Raw genomic sequence first — 26,283 nt, forward strand, 5'->3', positions numbered from 1 at the left:
TAAGCATAACAACATGCTATACAGTGGCACCAATTAAACAGTACTGTGAGCATTTGCAGGTCATGGTTCAACAAAATCATGACCATAGGTTATGGTTGATTGGATTGTGATATCAAAGAAACGGTATCAAACAGGTAGACAAGTGGCATTTCCCTTAAATTTTATCTTGAGGTTAACAGGTAGAAATAGTCTCATTGCACTCCACCACTCCCAAAGCATTTATAAACTTTTCTATTCGTTATTTTAATTACCTCCAGCAAGCATGAAAACAAGTAAGTATGAACAAGAGAAGAAGTAAGCAAGTGAGAACGAGAAATAAGCACGATAAAAGCTGTAAGACCAGACCCACCAATTCCCTTCTCACAGATAGGGTTTAATTTCTGAAGTGTCAGAATATTTTGGATTGTCATAGACTGCCAGCAGTTTGCTGAGACAAAGGAGGAAAAACTCAGAAATCTCACCTTGTTCTGAGTCAGAATTGCCTGTAGAAGGTTCACAGAAGCTTGATGGCATAAAGACATTGTTCTTTGTTACTGTGGTCAAGGGGAAAAAGAAAAAGGGAAGTTGTGTATGTTGTTCTTAATGATAAACTCCCTTCCAGGCATATTATGGCTACAAATTGAACACAGTTTTTCTGGTCATTTGTTTTATTTTAGGTTTTTCTGTCTTTCTTAACTTATGCAGTATTGCAAACACAGAAATAAACAGTTCATTGTAAAAATAAATAAATAAATAAACAAAAAACACTTCAGTTTCTCCTGAAACAGAGAAAAAGTAAACTTCAGAAGGGAAGGGAAGACAAACACAGTATTCCTGGTCTGACTTCTATTTGAACTAGGAATGAATAAAGATAATAGAATATAAAATACAATTACAAAACACATACAATATTTCAAAAGTTAAAATTTTTAAGTCCATGGGACCTGATGGGATTCATCCCAGGGTACTCAGAGAGCAGGCTGATACCATCACGGGACCCCTCTCAAATATTTTCAATGGCCTTGGGAATCCGGAGAGGTCCCAGTTGACTGGAAGCTGGCAAATACGGTCCTAATTTTTCAAGAAGGGCAAGAAAGAAGATCCTAGCAATTATAGGCCTGTAAGTCTCGTTTCAATGCCTGGTAAAATTATGGAGATTATTCGGGGAGTTATTGAAAAACACCTGAAGGACACCACAGTCATTGGTAAAATCCAACATGGTTTCACAACATGTTTAACAAACTTAATTTACTTTCTTGACAAGATCACCCATCTAGTTGACCAAAGGAAGCCAGCCGATGTAATCTTTCTGGATTTCAGTATAGTTTTCGATACTGTCTCTCACAGTATCCTTCTGGACAAATTGACCAGAGTACAGCTAGGTGTATATAATACATAACTTCTAAACTAACTTCTACATTTTAACAATCCTTGTCATTTCTCCAACCGGTTTGAGTCCTTACTTAGTGGACAGTTCAGAGGATCCTTTGAAGAATTTCATGTCAGGTAAGAAATGCACTCAATCACACCAGCTGCAAATAACTGCTCAGTCAAGTCCATTCAAAGTCATCCACTTCCAATAGTACTTTCTGAGATAATTTGAGATCTTGAAGAAGTAATATTGAAACACTGTAGAAGTGGATCTCAAAGATCTGTTATCACTGGAGGAACCGTCCTATAAAGGAACACACAATCCTAGAAACAGAATCCAAGCTGGCAACCCAAGAGCTGCCTTCCAAAGCTCAACTGTCTCCTCACGTGGGCCCTCTGCTGAAGGAAACGGGAGACCTAGTTACGCAGGATATGGAGAAAGCCGAGATACTCCACAACTTTTTTTGCCTCAATCTTCTCTGGCAAGTGTTCGAGGCAAACCACCTAAGTCACAGAATCCAAAGGCAGGGATTCTCTAAGCCAAGAAAGCAGAAATTTCAGTAAAGTTGCAGGAACTGCACTTTAGACATAAGGTGAGAAGTATGCAAGCTCTTAATGAGCCACTACATACCAGATGCAAAATTGCCCCATCTACAGATAATGTTTCCTGACAAAAGAATAACGCCGTCTCACCAACAGAACCAGAAGTCACCAAACTTGCACCTACTGTGAGATTTGCTCCTAAGCAGAGCTACAAAACAGCAGTTCCAAACGCTGGGTGGATTGCATTTATAGAAAGAAGTCCCTGGCTATTTAAGGACATGCCTTCACAAGGCAGCGTACCACAAATTTCCACACATATGTTTATATTGACATATCCATTATTTTTGTGCAAAGTGTTCTTCTACTAAGAGTGATGAGAAAGCAGACAGCAGCAACACTTGCCCCCTGAAACTTACTCAATTAACAGGACTGCACCTTGAAACTGGTGCACAGCTTAGCCAGAAAATCTGGATCTTGTAATTCTCACCCTGACTAGCACTGGTGATATGAAATACTCTGTCCATAAAATAACAGCAACTGCATTTAAAATTCTAGTCACCTATTCCTTTAAAAGGCAAAATAATTAATTAGTTCTGTACCTTTTAATCACACTTCCTGAATGCGCTGCATATGCTAGAGGAGTATTTATTGTTTGACTGTTTTCCCAACCTACTTTCCCAACTAAGACAGAAATGAAAGATCAAAGTCTCCAAGCACTGAAGTCTCTTAATTAAAACAATCCTCAAACAAATCTAAAAACTTTGTGTTATTTGTGAAGAGAGAAGGCACAAATTTTAGAGACAGTTCCTGTACGTGAACACAGGTGTCAAACATGACCATTCCAATGTATATGAACTGCAAAAACTTATCCAGGCCCTCTCCAGTGGTGTTGCCGTACTAGCTACATATACATTCAGATGGTGGTCAGTATCGCTCACATATGCCAGGTGTGAATGTTGCTGAAATGCACTGAATTCTCTCAATTTCAGAAGGAATGGGAGAAAAGAAACAGACTAAAGGAACTCAAGCACAACCTGAGACTTGGAAGATTTGCTTGGCAACAGAACAACTAAAGGAAAAACACAGCATTTACACAGATTTTGTAAGAAGTGACCTGATCACAACAGGGCAAAAAGATTTCTGATAAATTCTTCCATTGAACAGCATAAGATTAAAAGATAAAACTAGAAAGGGTGTGTGTGTATAAATAGATGCACATAAGCTTGTCTATCTCGATTCCTCCAAGGCTTGATTCAATTTACTATCACAGACCACAGAAGAAAATCTGAAATCAGAGTACATGAGTACATGGTTGCTGCAGTCTTTCAAACCAAAGCACAGCAGGCAATAGTACGACTGACAGCATGACTGTGAAAATAAATAAACAACTCACCTCTCTCACATACTAATACAGTAAAAATTAATATTTACCTGACTGAGAAGGAGGGAACTGAGTTAATGATGAAGTTCTCTCACGCTTTACAGGCGGACAGTAGTTTCCATCCTCTCGATCAGATTCTGTAGAAAAAAAGCAATTAGAGAAAACACAAAATCCTGGAAAGATGTTTACTAGTGCTTCTTAATCTTATGATCAAATTTCTTACCATCTCCATCTTCTGGACTTGATCCATCTGCTGATCTCTGAAATCAGATGACAGTGATAAAACAAAATCACATAATGAACATTTCAGTCTTTTGGGTACACAGAAATGCTTTAATCCTCAGTTCAGAGGCTTTTTCTTTACTGCCAGTGATATACGTTTAAGGAAAAACATCTTTATGAATTACATATATGCATATCAAATTTCCTTCAGACACTATACATATTATTTCAAAACATTTCATTTGCAAGATAACTGAAAACTCAAGTCCAGGGACTAACATCCTTAACAGAGACCATGCAATGGTTGTTAGTTTTCTCTACACTGAAAATGGTAATTCTCAAATTTGGTTTGATTTAAACAAAAAAAAAAAATCATTCAAGTTCTAAACTCATCGTGAAGACATCTGTTGTTTGGGAGTTCATTCCAAAGCACTTTTTCTAATTAATGTCACTGACATCAGTTTCTTCAACAAAACACCAGTGTTGGAGGGATGTCTTTCAAAGCACTATTGACCGGCACTATGAGGTTTTCATAGGAATTAGCATTGGATAGTTTCATAGCATCTTCCACAGTACCAGAGAAAAAAACAGAGGCATCACTGGCTACAACATTAAGAAGTCTTTGAACAAAGTTTTCACGTCTTCTCTGAGGATTTCTAAGTCACACCTCTCCTACTCGCCCTGTCAGTTCCCCAGCTATCATCATTTCCCTTGTTTCTGCAAAATGTAACCCCACAAGGGATTCCTTCCACTACAGAAGGCACCTGGAGGAGCCTAAGCCTGTCCTTACAAGACCTCTTGACATACTGCACTTTGCCCTACACCAGCACTGCTCACTCCTTCATCCTGCTCCTGCTGCAATACAAACCCTCAGCGGCTCGCAGCTGCTGTCCTCCAGCACGGGGAGCAAATGGGCAGACACAGGGATCAGGCAGCACAAACCGGGACTGCTTAGAGCTGCACAGGACTACCAGCTAAACGACAGAGACTGGATACGTGAACAGCAGAAATCACAAGATGTTCTATCTGGTACTGTACGTGTTTAGAATCTAGATACGGATGTGCTATCGGTGTTCTATCCAATGTTAATAAGTACTTTATCCAATGCTAATAAAAAGCACGTTTACTTCAAGGCAAGCAATTCTGTCTATGCAATAAAGTCTAAGGGTTAATGGAAGAATGTCAATATTTCACTAGCACCCCAGTCAAGTACCACCTTTGAAACCTTCACCATACGGAATGAAAAGTTATTTACAGTTTTGAAATGCAATTTCCCCACCCCAACACAGCTGTCAGCCCAACCTCAATAAAACTGTTTGATAATCCATGCTCTTCCTACATAATTCACCAAGTAATCCACATTCTTGTGGATCTCTGAAATATGATCTTATTAGGCATCTCTGTTGCCAATATACCAGTGTCCTGAAAGGAAAGGGTAGAGTGGGAACCCATGCTATCTCCTATTTCAGCAATCACTATCTGAAGTAAGAAAAAAACTCTGTTTTGTAGGCAGAGCACTGTTGTCACATACACCAGCAATTGGTTTCAGTTGTTAGCAAAAATCCTAAAAGCAAAAGGAAACTATTTGGTAACAGAAAGTTGTGCTAAATTGCAGATCTATATTTGCAAAAATTCTTTAAAATCAACAAGTCCAGAATTTAAAAAACTTCTAAAACTGTAAATAGTACTCTGGTGTTGAGAACAGAGCAATGATGTATGCAACACTGACCAAAAAACAATCAAACCTGTAGAGAACAAGCTTCAAATTATCCCATCACTGTCTTTTTATTAACTGATGCACGACTGTCACTGTATTTAGTATGCAAGGAGCATCAATAGCCGAAACCAAGTCTGTAACCTATGGAGGGCAAAGCAGAGCTGGTATCTACTCTCTCTGAATTATTTCCCTGCTTTTGAGCCCAAGAGTTTCAGGAGATTAAAAGTTGGGCAAGAGCCACATGACAAGTGTTACAGTGGTTACTGACACAGCCTGCCCTAGCCGAAGCAGCTGCTGCACAGAATAGAAAAGGTATTCCTTTGTCTCAAATATATTTTTCCTACCTATACATCTAAGTATGTAGATCATTTGGTATGCTACCTCCTATCCTTACCCATTCACACACTGTTAAAACCGTCTATTACCACTTGGAGAAGTAAGGGAAGAGTTTGCTAATAACTCCTACCAGAAAAACAAGCAAACAACAGAGTTAAAACTTTCATAGGCTCAGGAATTCAAAGGCCATGGGAAAAAAAAAAGTCTTAATCTCTTAGGCTGGCCTCCATGCACAGACAGGCTGAAGACCCTCATTTGTGTCTGCTTCACTCCTGAAAGTCCTGCATTTAAGACATCCAGGTTTGATTTTCTACTTTTAAATGAATGAGGATATGCACGAGTTATTCCACTGCAGCTACCAACACCGTTGTGATCTGCTTTTAATTTTGTTATATTTAACTTCCAGCAAAAGACACACCCCATACCTTTTCCTTGCTTTTATTAAAAAAAAAAAACAACCAAACAAAAAAAACTGAATAAATATTTACTCCCTGTTAGTTTGGCATTCACTAGTCAAGTCTCCCCAACCTTGGATAAATCTCCAGTTTTCTCAGTATGATGCCTTCACCAGTGACCAATTCACTTACAGTGAAGGACATTCATTGTCCTTCTTTGCTAGAAAAAGATTTTACAGAAGAAAAAAGCTGGTCTAAAGAAACCTGATTTTCCATAGATCCTACAGAGATGATGATGTGGAATAACCTACAGTGAGAAGACAAGTGCCAGTGGCAGAGAGATGTTTCCTATCCAGCTTTCATGTATCCACAAACTGTACAGAAACTGTATAAAATAAACAAACAACAGGTCATCAAACAAACCCAGGCAGTCTGGGTGCCAGACAGTGCATAACCTACAGATGTTCATACCTTGTCATGACAATCCATTCTGCCCTGGGTTGAAAAGGTCCATTCTTGGAAATAAGAGAAGCGCAAGGAAAAGCGTGCACATAAAGGGCAGGGAGCCCTAACAGACCAAAATCAAACAGCCCCTGCCTGTGAGCAGTAGAATGTGTGGTCACAATGAGGAATGAGACTCCCCTGCACCCAGAAACCACGCTTCACCAAACAGAAAGGTTAGGACCAATTTTAAAATCTCTCTGAAAGACTGCATGGTGGCCGTCACTTAGTCACCTAATCTTTCCAGAAGTATTTGCCTGCACCAGCAGTAGAAAAATCTTAAGCTGGCACTGCTGATAGCTTTCCATACCTCAAGACACTGAAATTGTGCTTTTTCAAGTACCTAAATTCAAACTTCTGCTTAAGCATCTTTCTTGCTGCCTTTGACCTGTTAAGTACGTTACTGGTCGGCATGACAAGCTCCAGGTCACATCCAGTGGGAACGGAGCATCAGCTACTTGCTTTTTTGTCAGGCTGCACCATTACTGCTCAGAAGGAACAAAGAATCCTCCTCTAACCTGCTTTGAGGCAAATCCTTCTCACAGAGCCACCTTCTCACTCACTTTCCTTTCATCCCCTTGGCAGCAGAAGCACTTGGTAGGTTCACATTTACCCGTGCCAGTTCCTGTTGAATAGGAGCAAGCAGGGCTTCAGAGATGGGGCTCAGGGTAGCACTGACCCAGGCAACGGGAGCAGGAAGCTCAGAGCTGTGTCCACCACAGGCTTCGCGACCCAGACAATGGTGGGAGGCTCAACCTCTCCCTAGGGTCCTCACCTAAATCCAACAAACCTTTGTCTTTTTTATTCCCAGTCCCCTGCAGGGCAAAGTCCCTTCAATGCAAGGTTGCAACATGATGGAGGAATGGTCCTAGTGAGAGATCTGTTTCAGCATTTAAAGCTCTATCCCCTTCCTATCGTGAGCAGAATCAGCAAGCTTTCAAGGTTATGGGGAGCTCATGAGAAGAGCACAGGTAGCACAGCCTCATCAGCCTGCCTTCCTGCCTCAAAGCAGGCTCCCCAGACCCACCTGGACAGCCACCACAGATGCCACCAGCACGACCCAACAGATCACAGACCTGCTCCAATTGCTGCACTGGTGGAGGAGACGACCCTGCCATTATTCACAGAGCCTTTGAAGAACTGGGGTAAACCCTAACATCCACAGTGGGGAAAATGCTGAAAAATATAACCAGAATGTTACTAAGGAAATGGAGAAGGCCATCCTTGTCAACGGACCTCGTGAATCTCAGGATGAGCTTACTATCAGCAAGGACCTGAAGGCAACAGGGAATGACTGCAAAGCTGTGGACAGACACTGGGGCTGATGATGACTTGGAAGATTCAGTGTCTGTAAGAAGCAAAATAATGCATAGGAAAGGATACAGAAGTGTTTCCATATGAAAAATAGATAAATAGCTTAGGATTCTTCAGCCATAATGCACAGATTTTTTTGGGGGGAGGAGGAAGAATACAAATCAGGAGCTGTACACAGGATGACAATGTAGTGACTCAGTACAAGAGCTAGAAGTAGTCAATTAAACTAGGCTGTAAGAAGTTCCAAACTCCAACCCCAAAAACCCAAACAAGATGAAAAGCTTAGCATACCGAACCCCTTGTTGAGGATCATGCAGATGTCTGTAGCTCATATGCTTCAGTTCAGCAACCAATTGGAAAAATTCAAAGAAAAAAAAAAAACAGAGTCCTACTACCAGTTCACATTCACCTCCAGCCATTGATCATAAAACTGTCAACAATGCAGGAAGAGGCAAGAACATTGAAGGCACACTTCTGCTATATTGTTAACAGGGAAAATGACAAATTATTTTCCAAACAATTCATATCAATACAGTTCAGAACATTTCAAAGTTAAACATGCAACAGATTTAAGTAATTTAAGTAATTCTTGTAATATTTGGCAAGGGTCAGTAATTGAAAAAGTGAAGCAAGGCATCCTACTGGTATAAATCCAATTTCTCTCCTAAGCAAAACCATAATATGTGCTCTAGGACTTAAAAAAAGAGAGGAATTAAGCAAAACTAGCCATTAATGCCAATCACCACTTACACGGAAAAATCAGATGTTGAGGTGAGAGTCTCTTGGCCAGGTCAATTCATAAAACGTATTTTTCTTAATTAATATATTAAATGGAACAAAAGCTGCTGCGTTAGATTTTTGCAATTGGATTGTCCAACCAAAACTGTGAGACAGACATTTGTACAGCTATTCTGAAAAAAGCACATCCAAAGGGAACTGCAAACTCCCCCAGAATTCATTTTAGACTTCAGTCACGCTTGCTATTTAAAGTACTTCCTAATCTCTTCAGAAATTCTGATCTGAGTTCTTGTTCAAAGTTCCTTGGCACTCATAAGGAACAGTTCCTTCCCTTCCTTCTTGCTGTAATGTTTTATAACAGTGACAACCTGTCTCCTTGAGCCTTCTCTTCTCCAGAGAGTCCTTGCAAGTACAGCTCTGGGGAGACCTTGGCAGAAACCTGTTCCTGTTTCTTAAATACTAAGACGATCTTTGGATCATCAGCTAGACTAACGATGCTAGGAAGCCACTTACACCAACTCACCTTGTTCAACCAGATGAAACAAAATCTATTTTATTAAAATAAACAAAAATAGCATATCTAGGCCAAATATGTAGAAGTCTACTTGGAGGTTTGGCCTCCTCTGTATTACATGAGATAAATGAGACACAAAGAAACAGACAGACTAACATGATGCTGGAATATCAAATATAGGCAAGGAAGTAATACCACTTTTAAATAAAGACTGGCACAAACCCTCTTAGCCTGTTTTTACTCACAGTTATGTTCATGTGCTATTTATGGTTCCTTTACTCTTTCCCCAGCCTAGCATCCATACCCAGTGGCCCCATGTACGGCTTCCAGTTTCACCATCTTTACCTGCTTAGAGCCCAGGAGTTGTACAACTTGCTGGTACTCTCAAAGCCTTTGGCATTATCAGCCTCTCAATATTCCTCTAAGCTCTGCCACATACAACTGTCCTAAAACATTTACAATTTTTCTCTTAAGTGCAGCAGCGTAGCAACATATTCACCATGAGCCCTTAATTTTAAATATCCTGTTGACTTCCAGCACAGTTCAACTCACTCTCCCCAAGAAACCTCTAACTAGCTATGCTGACACTGCCAAGGCTGTCTGTAAAATATTGTTGCCTCTCCCCTCTAAGTTACTTTTTCCACATTTCTTTCTCTGCCACCATCCAAACCCTACCAATCATACCCCAGCACGCAAACATTTTCTAATCACCCAGTTCCTCAAACCACCAAAACCCAGACATTTCCAAGTCACGTTAAATCAAATCAGGACTTCAACCAATCCCTTACTGCGTGGTGCACTAACACGACTTTCTCTTTTTTAAGCTCAGACACATGTCCTTGCTCTCCAGACAAGGAATGCCACCAGCCACCATGCGAATGCCACCAGCCTAAGCCACCTTTTCGACACCACATCTTCTAACACTCCACAGCTAAGATCTCGGTAACAGATTTAACAACTTAGGGATGAAAATCATTGTTCACTGCACAACTAACCCCCTACTTTTATGACCCAGGTGTCATTTACCCCTTAAACTCTGCATCATCTTGCAGTACCATTCAGGTATGGGACATGATCCAAGCAAACATCACACAACTTACCTTCCTTCAGAGCCATCCTTAACAGCTCACCACTAGCACACAGAACCCCCAGAACACAGTGACCAACACCAGGCACATAACAAGCTAGAAGCAGTGTTCATTTCTATCTTCCACCACCTTACCCAGCCCAGACTGGTGGGGGGAAGAGAACAAGCTACAGGCTGTGTGCAATACTGGCCTATTTTGAAGTGCAAAATTATTCTGAAAATCTGCACAGAGCATCTACCTTTTGTAGTATTCGCAACCAATGTCTTTAAGATGTTCATAGCACATACTTGCAGAACAAGGGACAGTACTTTAAAAGCATTTTTGGACAAAATGTTTCTTGGAAACTGTTTCTTAGCTTGGAAATGAGGAGACATTTCTTCTCAGAAAGAGCAGTCAGGCATTGGGACGGGTTGCCCAGGGAGGTGGTGGAGTCACCGTCCCTGGGGGTGTTCAAGGAAAGGTTGGACGTGGTGCTTGGGGACGTGGTTTAGTGGGTGATGTTGGTGGTAGGGGGATGGTTGGACCAGATGATCTTGGAGGGCTTTTCCAACCTTAATGATTCCTTGATTCTTTAAGTTATTGGTACAGATAACAGAGTAACAGTAATATTCTATGATCAGCATTATGAGGTTAGGACCTTATGGTGCTTTCTGGTTTTAGTAAGTCCAGAGTCTTTTAAGTCTTCATAAGCTGAGGCAATTTTCCAACTAGTGCCAGCACCAGCAGCTCTGACTAGCAGTGTAAAAGAAACAAGCAATGTATATGGTCACCATCGTTCAGATATGAAGCTGAGGGAACACTGTAAAAAACTTTATAAGGAGACAAAGAGGTAAGAATAATTACAATACAGACTCATTCAACAAATGTGGAAACTGAGGAAACAGCAATGTGTGAAAGGAGCAAGTCCAAAACAGAAACTCTGAAAGGAACTGAAAACACGGATCTGAAAATGCAGCTCAGCAGTTACAGCACTTCAACAAGAGGGGGCAGGGGGGAACAGCATGCCTGAACTAGACAATTGAGAAAAACAATGAGGTTAGAATTCAGAACATGACACAAGAAGAGCAGTTAGACACAAGGCCACATACCAGTAAGTAGATACACCACCACTACACTCGATTATATTTTCAAACAAACATAAATTGAGGTGTTCAAGACCAGGTTAGATGAGGCCTTGGGAAACGTGGTCTAGCGGGTGGTGTCCGGGCCTATGGCAGGGGTTGGGACTAGATGGTCTTTAATGTCCCTTCCAACCCAAGCCATTCTGTGATTGTATGATACCTGGTCTGTTATTTGTTCCAGCTCCTTGGAGCATCCAGAATAATTGTAAAAAGCCATTACTGCCCTGCTTCAAAAGAGCAAGTAACTGTCTTATGAAGCAAGAAGACTTAGAAATAATTATGGACTAGTCATGGGCATCCAGCTTTACATCCACCATTAACTATTATAATAAAAATCAGAACAGATACGCAAATCCTCTATTTTTAACTTTGAAACAACCAGAATCTCCTTATTGAAAGTTAGAGACATTACTCTGAACCACCACTTTCTATCCCCTCTAAATAAACATGACAAGCTGCACATCTGATGCTTCACTAAATTGTATACATATTTATTTGGAAAAACAATTCCAAAATTACTTTACAGACTAGCATGCATTTTGTTCTGCAGCATGCTGAATCTTTTGCAACTGCTAACAAAGAAATAGATGTCTGACACCTTCAAAAAACAAACTTAGGTAGAGAGAAAAATATTCCTTAACTTAATCGTAGACAACGTTAGCTCCGGAAAACCACTGAATAATATCAACCCTGCTTGTAGACACTGCCAAAAAAAATTCTGCTCGGGATGTCCTGTTTGATGGAAGAGAGCATTAGACAAACATCTCAACGTTCATCATGGACAGCAAAAATTTAACTTGAATATACAATGCAGTGCCTCCTCCTCGCCCTCGGCTCACCGTCAGATCACTGTATTGGTACTGAAAAGCCTCCATGAAGACTTTGTTTACAGCTCTGGATGAAAGCCAACTTGACCACACAGATATCTTGCTAAATGAAAATTATGATTTAGATAGCTGACAAACAACACACTTGTAAAATACGTCGTTTCACTATCTTATTCTTTTCTAAATGTTATCCTGGGAAAAACTCCTCTTAACAGATTTTCTTGTTAGCTTTACTAACCATCAGCTCTTGTGGAAGGCAATTCACTTACCCAAACACCTCACACAGAAGGTAGTCTGCTGGTAACTGTAACACTTACAGGGCTATCAATCCTTTCAAAAATACAGTGAAAGATCTCAACCAGCATGTAGCCCGAACACCACTTCTCAATTAAAGTTAGAGACACTCAGCTGGCCTGAATGTTGGGTTCTGATAAATTCAGCACGTATTAAGCAGCTGTTGCTTTTTGCTGACAGCACCACAGCCTGACTGTATTGCTAACCTACCAGCTCCACAAAGGACAGCTACTGGAACAAGCACCAAGCAGGCTTTGGCCCTCCACTTACAAAGTGGCACACAGCACAGCACCAATGCTTCTGTTGCTTTTCTCCAGTCTCAGCTGCACACAGTGTAAGCTACTAAAGTGATCATTAACTCCCCTTAAGAAAATTGTACATCTCTGCACATTTACACAGCTTAACATAAATGTTTGTATTTGTTACTAGATGTGTTTACACTTTGGAAATCAGCCACCACCTGACAGATGCCACTGGTGGGGTCTGAATGACCTCCTTCAAGGAATGAGCTTAGTTCCCCAGCAGACCAGGGCTCCTCCACAGCCATGCAGACCATGGCTCACCCCTTCTCGAGAGGTCCGATTATATCAACACGACACAGTACTTAGATCAGTTCTTAACTCATTTCTCTCCAGCATGAGGTCAGGTTGCTTGGCTCCACCACAAGTCTCCACACAGTCGCTCCACTCAGCCCCCAGGCCGGCTTTCTGGCCAAGTCTTAGCTGAAGGCAGCACCTACCCAGCACTGTGACCGCCTGCAGCATCCGTGTAGGCAGTGAGGGAGAAGAAATGATAGACCTCCCTCCCTGCAATCCACCAGCCCAAAGAGACATTGAGCTGTTAGTTCCTTCAGATTCTTTACGAATATTTTCTTGAAACACACCAAGTGCAACAGATCCATCCCACAGCCCGACACAAGCTCCTACAGCATGGCCCCGAAGGGATGCACTGCGTGCAGGTCTGCACCCTGTGCAGATGGCACAGAAAGCAACACGATTGTGCAAGACCTGGTAGCTTACAGCTGGGGAAGGAGGCCAGCGAAGAAAGGACACAGCCCCACATCGCTCTGCTCGGGCTGCATGCTCTGATCACCATTTCCAAGCCGGCTGTGGAAGCACTGCCAGCTTAAAAAGGGAGAAAAATCACCAGCACAGAAGGGACTTCAGGAACTGTCCAAACAACAGAGGGTGACTGAGAGCTGTCTCCTCAATAGTGCTAACTCTACTAGTCCTGGCGTTCCAAACTGCATGTAAGTTGTCACTGTGAAGACTCATTGGAAAGAATACCTCAAAACTAGTACTTACAGTAAGATACATTTAACTGGATGAGCTAATATTAGAAAAAACAGCAGATTTAATCCTTGCTAATCTGACAAAAGATTTCAAGCAAGCACCTGCTGATGAATATGCCCCAAAAAAAGTGAGAAAACTCACATCTTGTTCCAAAGAAAAGCTACGAACCACAAAACAATTTGATATTTCTATTGAAACATTTGAGATATTCTGATTGTGCAGATAAACATAACAATCCAGTGATTCCAAAAAGGTCTCTCTCAAAGTAGCATTTGCAGTTTTGAGAAAGTTTATTGTGAAAGACTGGCTACAATGGGGGAATAACCACATCTAACTACCACTGGAGCAGTTAGGCAACTACACCAACTACCCTTCAGGACAAGAGAACACGACTGGAGATCTATTAGTCCCTACCAGTTTCAGCTTAAACAAAGGTAACCTTGATTTTTTTTTTTCCAATGTTAACAGCTCTTACCCATATTGAGGCACAATAAAGCAATTTATGTATTTTTTTCTCCATTTTTTTCCACAATATAAGAAACCAGAAGGCTTAACATTTGAACAAAAAGATGCAAGGAAAACTATACCCTAGGGCTCATCTATAACATTTTGTGTGTCAAAGAGAAAAGGCAAGCAAACTACACTGTACTCAGCTTGCATGGGCACTGTTTTCTATTGCACCTATTACAATTTAATAGCAATTTCCACTAAATGGCAGGTCCTGCTCCTTCCTTCAATGTTGTCATTGTTCTCCCAAGCTCTGCTCCTCCTGCAGCCACAAGATGAGCTGTACCAGCCTCTTCACAACATTGTAAAATGCCTGGGGTTGGGAGTGAGACCTGGAGCTCATCTGGTCCAACCCCTGCTCTAGCAGGGCCACCCAGAGCAGGGTGCCCAGGACCATGTCCAGGTGGCTTCTGAACATCTCCAAGGAGACCCCACGGCCTCTCTGGGTAACCTTTGCCAGTGCTCACTCTGTCACCACACAGTACAGAAATGATTCCTGGTGTTCAGATGGAACATCTCCATCCGCCTCCTGTGTTCCAGTTTGTGCCCAATGCCCTTTGGCCTGGCACTGGGCACCACTGACAAGAGCCTGGTTCCATTCTCCTTGAACCCTCCACTGTAGTGTACAGATATTGTATGCTATACACACACACTAGATATAATTCTACACTATCTGTATTGATATAAGATTCCCCGAGCCTCCTCTTCTCCCGGCTGAGCAGTCCCAGTTCTTTCAGCTTCTCCTCACAGCAGAGGGGCTCCTGTCCCTTCACCAGCTTCAGAGCCTTTGCTGGACTCTCTCCAGTACATCCAGGTCTCTCTTGTACTGGGGTCCCAGAGCTGGAGCACCCTCTAGGTGTGGCCCCACCATAGCTGAACAGAAGGGGATGTGGCACCTCACAAGCTCACCCACAGAACACTTTACAGCAGCTTGTGGCATGGCTCCAACTTACCTCAACACTGTGCAACTGCTACCTCCAGGCTAAAGGCAGGGGACAGGAACACAAGACAGGGGGTAGAGGGAAAGGTGAAGCAATAGGATGGCCATTTTCAAAAGTAATTAGACACTTCATAGAGTACTAACCAAAGATATGAGATACAAAAATAGTCTGAGGTAAAAAATAATAACCTAGACCACCGGCCTTCTTTCTTCACTTTGTTTTTACTCCGTTATGAGAAAAATAAATTTTGCAATTTTTTCACGCAACTTCAACTGTCAGCACTCTTTTGCCACCTGTTCCTTTCAAGGTACAGCTTGGAAGACACATTTCTCCCAGATTTAGTCTGTCTTCTGTCTGAAGAGCTGCCTGCTTCATGCCACAATACCTCTTCCCACTTCTATCTGCCTCGTACTTCTTCACCCTAGGCCCAGTAATAGTGTTACTGCTCTATTGTCCATCTTCACCATCAGAAAAATACACACAAGTGGCTGCTCACCACAGAGTATGAGTTAGGGCTACAGAACAAAGAAGTTAATATACGTTACCAACATCTCCTTACCTTCTGTGCTTTATCCTTCTGAAATACAAAGACAGGTGGAGCAATGGCAGGTTTTTCTGCAAAAAGAAAAATTGTTGTTGTCTTTGTTTTTCCAACCACATTAATTAGTAACTAATATGTTACGCTTTATGATGCTTTGACAGACAATGAATCTCTAGACCAGTTAAATCTCGGTTACATGAATCGTTTGACTGGTTCCTGGTAACGTGTAGTTATTCTTAAGCACTTGATCTTCAATAGGAAGAAGTGTTTTGAGAACAGCAATACAACTGACAGAAGTGATACCTGAAAGCTTGATCAGTTTCCTTGTCTCTGCAGATCTCTCTGTGTTAAAGCAGTACTTTCATCCTTGGGTACATCAGCAGGAAAAGGCCCTTTACTATGATAGTTCACTTTTGTACACACCAACATTCTGCTTTCGTAGAGGAAACTAACTGTTTACAGATACATTATTTAAACCAAACATTCCATGTGTATTATCACAGAGGCACCAGCCTCACGTATGTAACTAGAAAGCAAGTCTGCTATGTACTTGAAGTTCAGATTCAAACATTAGCAGGACATTTTTCTAAACATACCACCATTTGGTCAAGTCCAGACTGAATTTCTGGAACGAGTGCACGTTTTCCTCTGTCCTTAATGACCTCAAAACAAAGGGGTGGATGGTGCAAAATCACAAGAAGCGAGCTTTCCTCAGAGTTCAACAAAATTATACCGTGCGCATGTGTTGTATTTGAAGACAAACTGCACGTACAATATGCAGTCAGCAACCCTCCCTCCTCTATGCTTGCAGGGCTAAAGGCGAGTATAACATTTAAAACTGTCTTCAGATTGAGACTGCAGTGAAATGAGAGTTCAGGGAGAGCTGTACTTTGGCTAATTTCTTTGCAGAAGTTCCATCTTTGCAATTATTTAGTTCTATGAACAAGACCAGGCTCTTAATAAAAACTGACACTGTAAATCTTTTTGGACTTGAAAAGATACCACAAAAGAGAAACAAAAACCAAGAAGAATTACCTCGCTCTGAAAAAAGGACAGGATCACAAAATTCTCCATATGTCAGTTGGGTCAGTGCAGGAATACACAGAATAGAAGAAAAAAGGGATGAGATTGTTCAGGGAACTGCTAGCTGTTAAGATTGGTTGAGGTTAAGAAATGAACCTTTACCTGGCAAGCACACACATACAAAAAAAATTCTAAGAACTCCGTGCACTTATTTGGGAGGGTGGACTTTCTGCTATCCTTGTCCTAAAAGGAGAGTCTGCTGAAAGGGAACAGGGTCTTCAAATTACTCTGAAGGAACACCTGCATCCATAGAAACCAGGGCTCCTCTTTAATTCCTCTGGCCTCCCTATAACCTGCCTGGGGGAGGTTCCCCGTGCAGGGGGGCGAGCTTTTAACACTTTACTTCAAAGTGATTTTAATTTTATTTTTTCTACCACATTTGGTCTAGTTTAATATTCATTAACGACGGACTTACAGCAGTGACTAGCACGCATTCTACCCAACTAGTTTTATCTAAGACTACCCACCCAGTCAATAATATCCTGTATTAGTGCTCTTCCCTTTCGGAGAGCTGCCTGAAATCAGGACTCAATTGTGTAGTGCAAGACATACCCAAGACGCCTGTACCGAGTTCCAGAGATACCACAGAGGATCAAACAGAAAACAGCTACTTGTCTATTTAGTACTTAATACGGGATCAAAGCCCTGAGGCAGAAGAAAGCAAACAGTAAAAACAAAATGAAACAAACAAAAACAGACCAAGCCATGCAAAGGCCAGAGGAAACACTGGCTGGCTGGCAAAAGGCTACAGCAGGGAGCCAAAGATGAGGCAAAGGAACAGGACAAAATAAGAGACAGGGTCTGGTGACAGAAAACAGAGTCCTCAAAGAAAGGTACAGGGATGCCAAGAGCAGAAAACTCACAAATAAAAATCACAGAATCACAGAATCACAGAATCACAGAATTTTCTAGGTTGGAAGAGACCTCCAAGATCATCGAGTCCAAATGACTGGCTGAAGGAACCAAAGAAAAAAGAAAAGAAAATCAAGTATTGCAGATTGTGCCCAGCTGCAGCAAATAAGGCTGGGAAAAGGAGCTAGTGAAAAACTGCAGTGAGATCCGTTAGTGAAGGTGGAAGGAGAGATCAGACGTGTGCAAGATACAGGAGTTTCTAGGTACTGAAGGAACGCCATCCTCCAAGCTCAAGGTTTAGAAAGCTCCCTGTTCCTCGCTGCTTGTGAGACACCGGACAAGCTGGCAGCCAGCAGGACCAAGGGCACTACAGCAGGCAGTCGCTGCTACCAACTATCCCATTGCTTAACCAGGCACACTCCTTACTGTGGATCCTAAACTTACAGCGCTGCCGAGGATGTGTGCATGCGCTGCTGCACCATTACACAATGGATGTGCTGTTTAGCAGAGAATACTTTCAGAAAATTACTTCCACTAAATCAGCATTAATTTTTTAGAGGTTGACTGCCACTGCACACTTCAGTGACAACCGCATGATCTTCAGTCAGCTTCTGGTGCATATATATGAAGCCTTTAAAGAAATGATCATTGTTTTCTTGCAGACTTACTTCTTTGAGAAGCACAAGAGATCTTTATATAGGAAAAAAAGTAAGGGGAGCTGTATAAAGGTCATCCTTTCTCTTGTTCATCATGTCCTTAAGTCTGCAATGCAACCACAAGGCTGGAGAAGTGTTTGCCTAATTCTAGCCCACAGCAAGCAAGGATTGCTAGGTCATCTAATCTGACCTTCATACCAAGCCATTGCGTATTTTTCTGAGCCTTAAAGTTTTGAGGAAACATTTTCAGCAAAGGCATTCATTCTTGAAGACATTAAAAGAAAAGCTTTGTTACCATTGATCATTTGTTACCTCACTTGTAAAAAAAAAAAAAAAAAAAGGAAAAAAACGCTGCAGTGTCTCATTTCCCATTCAAATGTCTGGCTTCAACTTTCTGCTCTGATTCCTAAGTATGTTTTTGGAATGCATTTCTCTGCTGTATTAATGAGCTCTAGTATTTACTGCTTTCCCTGTACCCAGGTCCCCTTCCATATTGCTTTTCATTAAAGAGGACAGAACCAATCTCTCTCAATTGATGACTTACATCTTACCAACATACGTCATTGTGAAAAGCCTGCCTCTTTCTGATAACCTCCATGTAGACTGTAGAAAGGTCCAAATGTGGCTCTCTGAAGCTTTCCCTTTTCTAGGATGGAAAATCCCAGTTCCTTCAGCCACAAAGCATCATGCAACCCAGGCCCCTTCCCATCTCCGGCACCCAAACGAAACTTTGAAATGTTAGAAGCCCAGACCCTAAGTCATGGTAACAACTCCGAATTCCTCACCAGCACCACCGTAGCAAGTTCATGACAAGGTGATTTCATCTTTTGAAGCTAAGAACCACAGCATTGCAAACCTTTTCTTTTTTAAATTTACCATTTAAAAGTGCAACACCGCCTGACTACATGGAAACTTGTAACACAGGCAAAAGAAATGCGTACAAGTTGAGAACAACTGCCTTGACTTCAACTCCTAACATATCACCTGAGACAAAAAGTAGATAATAGCTATGAACAATGAATAAGTGTTAAATGGATAAGGACAATTAGGTTGTCAATTCATGAAACGGATTCAGTGGGGTAAACTGTTATCTATTAAAAGCTGAGGGGTAGACCAACACATGAACTGCAATGCACTATAAAAATTGTATTTGTTGTACCTGCAATTCTTAATATCTAAGGCAATTTCTCAATTTTAGCTCCCAGATGTACTCCAAAGGATATTTCCTGGGAGGTAACACTCATTAATAGATCCTGAGAGCTGTCTTAGAGAGCCCCTCACCAGGATCTAGGTGTCCATCCTTACCAGCTGCCCAGTAAGAGTTCACTTCCACTCCCAGCTCTCCAGAGGCTTCTGGGGTTCATTACAGTCTGGGCAGTACACCTATGAAAATCTAGGAATTTTGGGTATTTCTGTTGAAGCAAGGATTTGCTGGCCTGTCTGAAATCGCTGCCCATTCCTGAAGCACAGGCTAGTTCCACTCAAGAAAACATTGGTACATTTTCTTCTGATGTTACTGAGACTGAAGGCAGTACCAAGGGGAAGGGTTCCTTGGGGGGTATCTTTCTACATCAGCTTTTTCCTGTGTATGTTCTACTTAATATTTTGACATTGTGGTTGCAGACACCAGGAATACATGGTAATCAATCAACAGATACACACAATCAACAGAAAGAAAAAAACAGTTATCTGAAAACATGATGTACTTCCCTTGAAGTCTAAAACATTAAGCACGCACTGGGTGGTGAAAGAGCATTTCCCAGGAAATACCCACTCCACCTCTGATCTCCTAAAACCTGTTCCTTAGGGGAAAGACGTAACTCTTTTATTAAAAAACCCAGCAGTACCATTCCAAAAGTCCAGTGAACACAGACACTGATTTTCAAGGACACGTTACAACTCACTTCCATTTCTCCAGTTTCCACCTCGAGGCACTCCACGTTGTAAAGAAGAGTTAAACTAAATCTTCTGGGCAGCAGCACACAGCCTTACCAATTCCCCTCTTACTTATGCTTTCTTCTAGACTCAGAATTACCAACTGCCTTTCTCCAGGATGGCTGAACTGATTAACATAACCAAGTTAATCACTGACCCGCTTGGTTTTCAAATTATGTAGTTATCAAGGTAACTACCTTTAGTTCAGATCTGAAGACAAGCATGTATGTCCCAAAACTGGTCTGCTTTTTCCAACGCAGACCAACTGTCCTAATGAGATATTTTCTTTCCCACAAACGATTCCTCCCTTACATCCTTACACCACTGCAAAACATACCAGCAATCACCAAGAACACTATTAGTACGTCATCTTCTCATCTTTTAAGAAAAATATAAGGGGCTTCAGTAGCTCACAGGATCGATAGTATTTCTTCTAAAGACTTCCATTTGCAGCAGCTGCCACAGCACCTAGCCACGCACACCTGCTTAGCTCTTCCCAAGCAGAACTTCTCCTTTCCAGCTCAGCTTGGTGGGAGCACACCAAAACGAGGTAAAACCAAGACAGAAATAAACAGTAAAGCTGGGTGACAAATATTCATCAAAAAAAAAGAATGACATAAAAAGAAAGGAGAATGGAAAAGAGTACCTAGGGAGGGGAAAAGCACCAACGTTTTGACACCCTGATAGGATTTGAAGGAAAACTCAGCTTGTTCCTTCACACTAACTGCAGTACTAAAATATTGCTGAGGATACAAGGTAAAAGGCCTATTTAAATGTCACAGAAGGTTTTCTTTACGATTCTGTAAGATTTCAGTAAAATAAGTACCAATAAAAATATTCAAAAAATAAAAACAATGGGCAATAAAAAAAAGCCTATTAGTTATAAACAGAACAAAGTGTTGGATATATGGATTGTAAGCATTTTCTCAGCGTATTTTGCTTCCTTATCACACAAGCTGTTCTTCCTGTTTGCTTTGGTACCAGTCAAAACACAGCTATGAAATAGCGGCTGAATCCTACATGTATACAAGCCTGCATGGTATCAATCCTGGAAAAGAACTGCATGTGTTTGCTTTATACTACATTCTGGAAGAAAAAAAAGAAGTGGTAGTGACAAAAACTGTGCCAGTCAAAGAATATTAGATGGCAATAGCTTATTAAGAAGGAAAAAAAAAACGTTATGGAAGGAAGCATGCAGGCAAACAGAAAATGTTTGATTTGCGAACAACTGCACACGCAGACTGCTTCCTTTCCTTTAAGGAATAAACTTGTATGTGGAATCAGATAAAAACACAGCTCTGCAATTTTACAAAGACAAATGTCTTTCCAACATTCCCTGATATAATACGGTTTCATAAAACAAATATATATTTAAAAAAACAGTACTCTCTAAAATCATTTGTTCCTTGCTTAAAAAAGGTTATGCTGAATGCAATCAAACATAGAATCGCTGAGGCTACTAAATTTGTTTCAAGTTTAGGGACTTTCTGTCTTAAAGAAAAAAGAAATTGCATGTTAAGAAAAAAAATGCTTTTCTGTAGGTGCTGATTTACAGCCTGCACGCAGGAAGTTCCAACCACTGTGAACTCAGAAGTAACCTGATTGTGATGGGTGCCAACTCAAAGTAGAAAGACAAGTTCCTTTGACTAAAGGTTGAATGAAAGGAAGATAAAAAAAAAAAATTAAGCTCAAGGTTAAATTTAATTATGCTTATTTGAGCAGCTCAGATAGCAAAAAATGTTCTTTCACCTTAATACTACTTAAGCTACGAAAAGCAGAGTAATCACATCAGAAGGATAATATATAAATTAAAAGAGACAAACAGGCGTTTGTAGCTTTATAAAAGGGGCTGATACCAAAGCAAAACTCCTGTCTCTCCCAATAGCTATGACTAGACTGAAAGCAATGAGCAAGCGACCAAGCCAGCAGCTGATCACTGAAAATGACCCCACAAGAAAAGTCCAATCATACCTAATGTCGTTAGATCACTTACATCCAGACTTCACAGATGATGTCATAGCAAATATAACTGACAACAGGAGGGAGAAAAAAAAGAAAAAAGATGCTCCTGCCTCACTTTCAAAACTCTAATAAATTGCTTTTTATGAATTAAAACATCTGATGACTTGGTTCATCTTCAAATCATTTATTTTGTCTTCTGTAACATGAACAAGGCTACTTCTAGGTAGTACTTCCACAGCTGGCATGGGAATGTGGAATGCTTTTTACATATTTAAGACGAGAAGAAATTTTAGATCATATTTGAAGCACAAACCTTTTGTGTTTGCAGAGTATGTGTTGTTTTGCTTCCTGCACCCTTGTCGCATTAATAAATTACCCTCTGCATTAGGTCATTTTACTATTTCAGCACAGGCACTTCACACAAAGCAAATGCTACACGTCAGAAATTGAAAAAAAAAAGTAGCTTAATTTCAGCTGGTAGGAAGAAGAAAACCATGAGGCAGCCAATTACTCTGCAGTGTAGATATCTAAGAACTCTGAAAAGTGCTAACAACAAATTTTTAATGTATGAAGACAGTTCTGTCTTGTAAACTAAATGCTAGTTTGTGGCATTTGGATGTGAGTTATTAGCACATCTCAAAAAAAAAAAAATCCCAACAACAAATAAATCATTCAGTCTAACTTTGTATCCGTTAGTGAAGAAAATTACCAAGGAGGGGAAGATATTGCTCAAAGGGTCTGTAAGGTTTAGAGACAGTAGCAAATGCCAGGTTTTGCCCTCAAAGTAGCAGAAGACCTCCCTCTCTCCAAATGTAGAGCTGGAGGGAAGAACTGACACAGAAGCACCAACTGAACGGGAAATGTAAAGGACGTCATCAAGTGTTAGCCATGAGAAAAACCTGTACCTCTTCAACAACTGAAAGGAAATAAAATAATTCACGCTCACCATGAAGAGATCCTATCACCTAAAGAGCAGCTTCAGAAACAAGTTATATACCAATTAGTAGTTGTCTATTAACAGCGAGTTAACGAGAAGAGCATTCAGGTTTATGTGAATATATGCCTGACAGTTTTCTAGTTCTCCGTCATACAACACTGACAGACTCATGGATGTGAAGTGCCAATTTTAAGATGCGATCTGGCTAGAATACTGATGTAGAAAGAAGATCATACCAAAGACTTCAGAGGAAATTTCTAATACCATTCGATAACTATTTTATACACTAGTGACAATAACAATTGTGAATACTATTTCAAAATCCTGTTTTTCAGTGATGGTATAAATCAAATCAACTGTCAAGGTGCCAATCCCCAAAGCCTGTATCTCAATCTCACTAAGTCTTTGTGATAAAGTCAATCAAACTTTAAACAGCTGGAGAGCTCTTCCTTCTTCCTCCTCATTAGCTCCATAATCATCAGCTTCACCAACGGTTTCACCAGGTGCAGCTTCACCAACACACCAGAGAAAAAGAAGGAAAGACAAGTGAATGGAAAAAAAAAAACATTGAACAATTAGATTGAGGACAATTAAGTAGTTCTGAGAACACTGGAGCTATCAAGAAATGCATCACAGAAAGACTGTCCATGAGAACAGTTTGAAGACTTTGAGGACATTCAATGGTTACTTGGAGACTACTGACATCTCAGTAGCGGTTTAAGACATAATAGAGTAAGAGAAGAACAGTCAGCACCTAGAAGTAAAAGTAACAAATATACTTACTCCTGGAAAAGAATGAATGAATTGAAACAAAGGAGTGCCATGATAAAAGTGACAGGTTAAAAACACTACGCATGAGTGAGATGCATGGATATGAGCAGAACGAAATGGCACTTCCCAAGGCCAGAAGAAGGTTTGTTGCAGTAACCAGACCGATAAGATCCCAAGTGAGTTTCACTTGCATGAACCAACAAGAAGAGCTATTGCTTAAGCATGCTAAGCAAAAACATTCCGCAAAAATGACTGAAACCACCTTCTACGTATTTGTGCCTATTATGTGTCAAGGAATAATTAGCTTCGTACTTCATAATGAAGCATGATTGAGACAGCACTGCTGTACAAACCAATCAAGATTAAGGAATGTTAAGAGCTTTGTTTTAACCATGCTTGGTTTGTGAACATGAACATTTAGCTATCAAACACTTAAAAGAAGATCAATAAAAAGTGTAAGATCAAATAATTAACAGTACTGAAATAGTCATTACTTATATTTAGTGAAAATACACAGTATGGGGAAAGAAAACATTCACCTACAGTCCTGGCAAAATTAAACACTGATACGTGTTAGAATGAGGAGAAAATGGTGAAAGTCACCTGAGAGTATTGCTGCAGTATCAGAGACAGCAAACAATGCAAGTAGAAAGATCACAGAATCCACTGACTTCCAGCAGCCACCAGTTCCAGAAAGTAGGTGTATTTGCTCCGCTATACCAAGAACAGATACCTCAAAAGTGGAACTGGAGGAAAGAAAACTAACACCATACAATGACATCAGAATGAGCTGAACAGCCTATAGTTCAGAGGTGATCTTGCTTAACTTTAAGGCAGTTTAAATCCCGTTCTTATTGAGAGAAGACAGACAAAAGGGACGAATGAAGACGGCAACTCTGGAAGGAGATGCAAGCACAAACTAAAGAGATTAGCAAGTGAGAGAAATCACTGGAGTCAGGAAAGGGTCTGAAGGGGAAAAAGAGAAAGATGAAAAAGTACAGATGATACCACATAAAGATTTTTTTTCCACCACAGAAAGTGTACAAGATTCTGCAGAAATACAGAGATAAGAATAGAAGCACAAGATAAGTCAGCTTCAAATGATGTAATGAACACTGGTAATTTAGAATTCACCTTTCAGCTATTTCCTACTAGAAGGTAAAGTGAGGGACTCGCATGAATTAAGACAGCCATTCCCAAACTTTGGGAGCTAAAAAATGCAACAAGCCATCAAAATTTATTACAAGGTTTTACATACCATCAGCAAATTTCTCACCAATAATCAGTACATATTTGACTATTTACTACAGCCCTCAAAACTATTTATCGTGCCTCTCTGTGCACTGACAGCACATCTTCAGTTTGGGAGCCAGCAGCTCCAGACATGCTGCATCAGAGGATTTGTCAAATAACTTCAGTGTAATTATGTGGTTAGCTGCTGGTAGGATTCCTCTTCAAAAGCTACACCTACAACAGATATCTGCTTCCTGGTGTTTAATATCAGAAGCGTAATTATAACCGAAACAAGCTTTCAGGTATCAGAAAAATTCTTGACAGAAGGGGCTATGCATGTTTTCATTTGCCTCCTACAGAGATTCACCCCCTCTGTTAGCCCAAGAAAAATAACGAGAAATGGACGGTTGAGAACAAACTTGGTTTTACTGAGAGCTGAAGGGGAGTTACTCTCAAACGCACGCTGCTGGTGCCCGCTGTCAGTTAACCAAGCCTGCACACCTCAGAGCAGAACCCTCAAAACCTACACCAGCGCAGCCCAGCTTACCCTAGACTTCTGCCGAGAAAAGGATGAATTCTTTATTTCAGAGATACTCCAGCTAAAAATAAACAAAACTATTCCACTTCGCCTAGCGCCCCCCAGCCGCCTCGATCACCCCCTTTTGCCGGGGGAAGGATTAACGAGCGCGGCAGCCGAGGGAGCGCTGCAAACACCCGCAGGCTGCGGACGGCGGCCCCGAGGAGCGGCGCGGGGGCCCCGGGGCACGGCCGCTGCGCGCAGGAAGTGCGGGAGCCGGGAGCTGGGACCCGGCAGGAGGCAGCCACCGGCACCGCCTCACGGGGCGCAGCGGGCGGCCCGGCCGGGCGCTCCCTTTGTCCGGCCGCTCGCCCCGCCGGGGGGGGGCCGGGGCACGGAGAGGCCGCGGGGAGGGGGGCACTTCCGAGGGCAGGCCCGCCGCCAGGGCGCACCCACACCCCCCGCCGGGAGCAGGGCGCGGAGGAGGAAGCCGGGAGCGCGGCGGCCCCGCGGTGGAACCAAACCGGCGGGGGAGCGGTGACGGGCCCGCGGCCGGCATCGCTGCGCAGCGCCAGCGCCCGCCTACCTTCGTTCGCTAGGTCCGCCATTTTACTTCCTCAGTCACGCCCAAGATGCATCGCGCAGCCGGGCGGCCTCCACTGCCCGCCGGCCCCGCCTGGCGGCGCCTGCGCCACCTCACGGCCGGCTCGCGGCG

General features: G+C 41.7%; 1 protein-coding gene across 1 annotated transcript in view; it reads right to left on the reverse strand.

Annotated features, from left to right (window-relative positions):
• Positions 1 to 26,283, reverse strand: part of RANBP3 (RAN binding protein 3) — a 43,313-nt gene extending 17,030 nt beyond the window's left edge. Inside the window, exons 1-5 of the mRNA XM_068661333.1 lie at positions 26,155 to 26,283; positions 15,641 to 15,696; positions 3,498 to 3,534; positions 3,325 to 3,411; positions 462 to 533 (exon numbers count right to left, since the gene is read on the reverse strand). Of these exons, the coding sequence (XP_068517434.1) occupies positions 462 to 533; positions 3,325 to 3,411; positions 3,498 to 3,534; positions 15,641 to 15,696; positions 26,155 to 26,176 (274 nt within the window). The 5' untranslated portion in view covers positions 26,177 to 26,283. The remainder of the gene's footprint in view (positions 1 to 461; positions 534 to 3,324; positions 3,412 to 3,497; positions 3,535 to 15,640; positions 15,697 to 26,154) is intronic.

This window comes from Anas acuta, chromosome 26, assembly GCF_963932015.1.
Source record: "Anas acuta chromosome 26, bAnaAcu1.1, whole genome shotgun sequence".
In the NCBI taxonomy this organism is placed as follows: Eukaryota; Metazoa; Chordata; class Aves; order Anseriformes; family Anatidae; genus Anas; species Anas acuta.